The 6,165-nt window shown below is 50.3% G+C and overlaps 1 protein-coding gene across 1 annotated transcript; it reads right to left on the reverse strand.

Moving 5' to 3' along the window:
- Nucleotides 1-72: 72 nt before the first annotated feature.
- RPLP0 (ribosomal protein lateral stalk subunit P0) lies at nt 73-2,878 on the reverse strand. Its single transcript, XM_026037762.1, has 8 exons — nt 2,856-2,878; nt 2,683-2,786; nt 2,136-2,311; nt 1,959-2,046; nt 1,527-1,673; nt 790-975; nt 506-646; nt 73-306 (listed from the first exon to the last, which is right to left on the reverse strand). Exons 2-8 carry the CDS (start codon nt 2,734-2,736, stop codon nt 145-147), a joined length of 954 nt encoding a protein of 317 aa, XP_025893547.1. The 5' UTR covers nt 2,737-2,786; nt 2,856-2,878; the 3' UTR covers nt 73-144.
- Between the last annotated feature and the right edge of the window lie 3,287 nt (nt 2,879-6,165).

Below are 6,165 nucleotides of genomic sequence, written 5' to 3' on the forward strand. Positions count from 1 at the left end.
GCCCCACGGCGCCCAGCACCGGGCTCCTGCTCCGCCCCAGCCAAGGCCGCGCCATCCACACTGAAGCACACGAACGGGTAAAATAGTTCTTTTATTTCTCCACTTAAAGCAGCTCTGGCATGAAGAGAGAGGCTGCAGCTGGTGTTAGTCAAAGAGACCAAATCCCATGTCCTCGTCCGACTCCTCCGACTCCTCCTTGGCTGCCTCCTTAGCTGGAGCGGCGGCAGCGGTGGCGGGAGCGGCCGTTTCAGCTGCCACAGGGACAGCAGCCACGAAGGCGGAGGGGTCTGCCAGGAAGGCCTTCACCTGCAGAAGGAAAAAGCAAAAAAAAAAACCCAATGTGAACTCAGAGGAAACCGAGGGACCGAACCTCTGCAACCAAAAGGCAACAAGCCAGAAGGAACAGAGGAAAATCCTCCTGGAAGGTCAGGCAGGGTCCCTGCCAGGCTAGCACTCAAGGTGGTTTTAGTTGCCTTTTGACCAGCGGATTGGACTCAGCTGTTACCTTCTCAGCCAGCGGGAACGTGTAGTCGGTCTCCACAGCCACGGCCAAGACTCGCTTGTACCCGTTGATGATGGAGTGGGGCACAGAAGCAATGGTGGGGTACCCAATCTGCAGGCACACGCTGGCAACGTTACGGACCCCCTGTGAGAAGGAAAAACCTCATGTGTCTGTGCTCTGACAAAAACCCGGAGCACAAGCAGTTCCAGTTGCTTTGACTGTCCATTTTCTCCCTGGCAGGCATGTAAAAGGGGTGGAATGCAGCAGAATTGGGTCACGGCACTTACCTCCAAGAAGCGCTTGTGCAAGGTCTCCTCAGTGATGTCCAGCACCTCAGGATTGTAAATGCTGCCGTTGTCAAAGACCTGCTGGATCACTAACCCGAAGGAGAATGGGGAGATGTTCAGCATGTTCAGCAGGGTGGCTTCGCTGGCGCCCACTTTGTCTCCGGTCTTGATTAGCTGCACATCACTCTGAGGAATAAGGGGAAAATGAGCAATTTAAACAGCTCAGGTACACAACACAACGGGGCTCCACTGCAGGTTCCCAATGGCAAAAAGGAACAGAACTGAAGAAACAAATGAGCCAAAGCAACAAAAGTAGCTATTTAAGCAAACCCTACACAATGTAGCGAGTGCATCTCAGCTCTGAGAAGATCAGTACCCTTAATGCATTCCCTAGAGGCTGCTTTGTCCGTGATTTCCTTCAGCAGCACTCAACCATGCAGCAGAGACCTGAGAGAGGAACTGAAATCCTCCCCATCCCTCACAGCACACCTGACCCAAGCTAGGCATCCACCTTTACAAATTCTTGAACAAAGCAGCCATGCTGCTAACACAGCGTTTCAGCACTACTGGGAGCTTTGATCTTTACGCCTCCTGTCCCTGCATAGCAGTGTCCAAGGTCAGGCAGCTCCTCAGAGTGACCAGAGTGTCACTGGGGCCCCTCAGTCCAGGAAGGGTTTCAGACAAAGAGTCGCATACTGCTGACTAACCAGAATTTCACTATTTTAGAGTTCACTAACCAAAATTTCAATGCTTCCCCTGGAAATCTTCGTGGTGATGCCCAAGGCCTGGAAGAAGGAGGTCTTCTCAGGTCCGAGACCAGTGTTCTGGGCCGGCACAGTCACATCACAAGGAGCAATAGCACCAGCACGAGCAGCTGCAGGCACCTGAAAAAAAGAGAGATACAATAAGAGAAGCTGAAAGAAGGCTCGTGTCTCTGATCCCATGGGAGTGGCATCAATTCTTCCCTGTAGTACTCCTCCAAGATGGACATCGATGAGACACCCAGAAGGTTAACAGATGAGGAATGTGAGAAGTTGAACCAAGGCTGCAGTGGCTAGGTTCCAAACTTTGAGGGCTCATAATGATCAAGCATCCCCCAAAATGTGTAGTTTTATTTTTTACCCATCATATTATAGCCCAGAAATGCAGCATGAACCAATCTCTGTTACCTTATTGGCCAGCAGCATATCCCTGATCTCAGTCAGATCCTCCTTGGTGAAGACAAAGCCCACATTCCCACGGATGTGAGGCAGCAGCCTGAAGGAAAGACAACATCCTTCAGTCCAACTCCTCCAACAACGTCTCCTTCCAAAAGGAGACACCAGAAGCATTCAGACATTACCCACTTTTCTAAGGCTGGGTTATTCTCCAGATGACCACGAATTGCTTTGCGCATCATAGTGTTCTTCCCCATCAGCACAACGGCTTTCCCACGCAGGGACATACGGATTTGCTGCATCTGCTTGGACCCTACGTTGTCTGCTCCCACGATAAAACATTTTGGATAATCATCCAGGAGTTGCTACAGAAAGACAAACATGGTGAGCGTGCCAAGAAACCCAAGACACAGAGTAGCTGTAAAACTTCATGGTGAAGCTAAACAGACTGACCAGAAGTTTTAATGTTCAGCCCCAAAAGATGCTGTGTTGCGGGTAAGAGGCCCTTCTTAGCAACCTGAACAGTTCCCTAGGCAAATCACCAACTTTCCCAAATCGGCAAGTTTTCCCCAAAACCGGAAAATCACCTGATCGACATTACTTAGATCTCTCCAGGTGACAGGAAACCATTCCTTAAGTATCCACTATCTTTAAGAGCACCCCCGCTCTGCCACACACATACACAGCCAAGCCAGCCCCATCCTCGCGGACCCCGCGAGGCCGCCCCGACACTCACGATGATTTTCATGAAATAGTTGGACTTCCACGTAGCCCTGTCTTCCCTGGGCATCGCGGCGGTGCTCCAAGGATTGCCCGGCGGGTTTAAAGACGAGATGCGACCTGTCGGGGAGAAACAGCTCAGAAGGGCCGGGGCCCGGGCCCTGCGGAGCGCCCGCGCCGCACACCCACCTCCACGAGGGCTCCGGGAAAGAAGGGCCGGAAGGCGGGCCTGCTGCCTTTTATAGCGCGCCGCACGGCCAATGGCCGCTCGCCGCGGGCACGGTCCGCCCCGCCCAGCGGCTGTCACTCAGCGAAGGCCGCATGCCTATTGGGTAAGACGGTCGCCACTCAAAGCGCCGGCGACGGAAGGTGCGCGGCGGCGGCGAGCGCGGGCGGCGCCGCCTGGCGGGCCGGAGGAGCGCTGCGCCGCGGGGCGGGGCGGGGCCCGCAGCCGTTGCGACCGTTGGCGGGAGGAAAACGCCCCAGCGCGGGGCCGCGCGCGCTCCCGCCCCCCGCGGCTCCCGAGCCGTCACCAGCCCAACCCACAGACTTGAAAGGAGTAGAACCAACACGGAGGACTATTGATAAAAATTTTATTAGCATAACTGCAAGAATTTTAAATGGACAAAGCAGAGTCAGAAGCTTACAAGGGCGGAAAAAATATGATATCAAATGACTGTCGACCCAGAGGAGAATCCCCCACCTTACCCCAACGAGGAGAGGGATGGAGGGGGCCCATCCCTGCTGACAGCTCTGGCACAGGGATGGAGGCACCAAAAGGCCTGCTTACCAGCTAATGGCACCAGGAAAAGGCACCAGGGCCAAGCCCAAGCACCTACATCTGCCTCCGTGCAGCCCCTTCACTCCAGACCCCATCGTGACGCATCCTGATGCTCTCCTTCCACTGTGCCCCGTGCTCCCCGCGGCACCACGCACCACCTGGCAGGTGCAAACACCCTGGCGCCGGAGCTCCCACAACACCTCACCTTCCGTCCGCTCTGTGCAGCACCTCGGCCCATCTAGTCTGAAACCAAAGGTGAATAACAAGCGTCTTTGATTCCTTGTTGGCAGCAGTCACCACCACGGACATAATGATTTGGCTGAGTGTAGCATCCCAGCATGTCCCAAATACTATTAATCCAGGAAAAAAAAATCAACATTCTGCTCGGGAGATAACCTGTTTAATCGTCTCCACTTAGCATTAATGGCAGAAGAGTCTTCCTCCTTCCCATACCCCTCTATGGCACCCGGCATCCAAGGTTTGCCATGTTCTCCTGCAATTCCAAGGAAGAAAGCCTCAACAAGCGGTGAGGTAGGTTAAAGGATTCCCCAGACTCAGGGAAACTGAGGCACGTGATTATGCAGTTTGGTAGGTGCCACACAATGAGAGCTAGTGCCAAAAGCAGCACTCCAACCTTCTATCCTCTGTCCTGCATGAAGGCTTTTTGTCCTCTTAGCGGGGCCAAATAAATTGATCCTTTCATCATACATAGCTTAGAAATAGTAATTTGAAGTCAAACTGATTTCAAAAAATAAAATGACAAATCCACCAGTTTTCTTGCTTCTCGGACCATCCAAACGCCACGCTCAGCCCAGCTGATGTAGCTCGAGTTCTAGCACCCCTTTGCTGGAACAACTACAAACCGAGGCTCACTTGCATGGCAATCTGGTGAAAAGCAGCTGTGATGGTTTAAGCAGGATGGTGAGGCACCAAGCCAAGATTACACGAACTGGGGAAATTCCAGCCTAAAATGTCTGGCTTGTTTCTGACAGTCTCTCCCACATCCCTTGCATATCTACCAAGCTGAAAACTGCAAACTCCAGCGTTACTCATTCCACTAGTGATATTGCTGTAGTATTCCAGAGTACAATCCCAAACACTGCTCCACTCCCTGGGCCACTTTGGCTGTTACCACAGAACACTGGAGGTTATTTCAACATAATATTTAACCTTCTGTAAAAGGCATCCTCCTGACAGAGATCTAAAAGTGCTTCAGCAAACATAAACTAAGCCTCACTATAACTTTATGAATCCAGGCAAAAATGCCCCCATTTTACAGATGGGGAAATTGAGGCACAGCAAAGTTTAATAACTGGCCCAAAGTTACACAGCTAGTCAGGAACAGAGTCTTTATCTCCCAACTTCTCCTTTTCTTTAGTCACAAGACAATTCTTCCACAGGAGAAAAGGAATCCCTTCCCCAGTTATCCCTGCTCTGATTTCAGATGGCTGAAGAAGAGAAACTGAGGGTGAAGCTCCGAGCTCTTGCCCCCTGCAGCATCGTATTAAGACTCACTATAACATCCTGGAAGCTAGGCTTTGGGAGAAAGGCAGGTGATTCAAATACAGCAGTTTACAGGTTACAATAAAAAAACAAAAAGCCCCACACTTTCAGGTGACTCAGAGGAAGAAGAGGAGGGCAGGAAGGAAGGGAAAGAGAAGTGGAAAAAAAAAAAAGCTTCACAGTTCACCTGCCTGTGCTAGGGAAAGAAGAAAAAAAATACAAGTCACATTCCCTTCCCCATAGATTTCAGCCCCTCCCACCCTGCAATAAAAGGAAAATACTCAATGTTAGTTAAGTTTAACAAAGCGTTGAGGTTACAGATGCAGTAAGCCAGCACAACTGGCACACTGCCTAGAACAGCACAGCTTGAGATATAAAAGTTGCTTCCTTAAAATCACTTCAAAACCAATTTCTGTATAAGAGGATTAAAAGTAAATTAGATATGAATTCAAAATCAGTGTAGAAATCTACAGTTCTTATCAAAGAGAGGATACAGTATTCACTTCGATAGCAAAACTGCAAGTGTCACACACTTGACCCAAGAGACTTGTTATACCAGTAACAGTCAATATAAAAGGTTATTGCTCTAGTGTCTCTCAGTAGAACATGTTTAACAAGAGCACAGGAAAAAAAAAGGAAATACCAAAGGCTGACAGGTCTCATTAGCAAAGAGAGGATGAAGAAGATTTAGTCTGGACTTTTTTTTTTTTTYTTTYTTYTTTTTTTTTTTTTTTTTTTTTTTTTTTTTCCCCCCTCCTGGCTTCTCAAACCGCTCTACTTCTCCCCCTCCTTGTGACTGTTTTCAGGCCCTGGCAAATGGGAGACTTCCAGGCCAGCTACATACCCGCCCAATCTCCTGGCAGAGATGGAGAAGAAAGGCTGTTCCCCAACCTCTGTGCACCTTCTTTTAGAGAAGGGATGACACCAACAGCCTCCTCTCTCCTGGAAGAGGCCAGCAGAGCAGATGCCCTGAGCACATGTCAGTGCTGCGGGGCGATCAGGGGTTTCTCTTGCTCCAGTGTTGAAAAAGGGCAGGGAATTACCAGCCAGGAAGAAGAAGGGAAAAAAAAAAAAAAAACCCAACCCACACAGTAATGCATCAATTCCTCTTAAGAAAAGATAAGTGGTATCAACTCCCTACAGTGTAATGGAACTGGAGAGACCCTTGCAGGGCCTCGGCTGCCTATGCTGATGCTCTGGCCATAGTAACTCACG

Source organism: Nothoprocta perdicaria, unplaced genomic scaffold (assembly GCF_003342845.1).
Source record: "Nothoprocta perdicaria isolate Ctin4 unplaced genomic scaffold, notPer1 scaffold_2, whole genome shotgun sequence".
NCBI lineage: Eukaryota > Metazoa > Chordata > Aves > Tinamiformes > Tinamidae > Nothoprocta > Nothoprocta perdicaria.

Excerpts from the sequence above, each read along its gene's own strand:
- RPLP0 (XM_026037762.1), bottom strand. The coding sequence starts at position 2,736 with ATGCCCAGGGAAGACAGGGCTACGTGGAAGTCCAACTATTTCATGAAA. Across the intron at positions 2,047-2,135 it reads AATAACCCAGCCTTAGAAAA|GCTGCTGCCTCACATCCGTG; the intron begins GTGGGTAATGTC and ends TCTTTCCTTCAG. Across the intron at positions 1,674-1,958 it reads ATATGCTGCTGGCCAATAAG|GTGCCTGCAGCTGCTCGTGC; the intron begins GTAACAGAGATT and ends TCTTTTTTTCAG.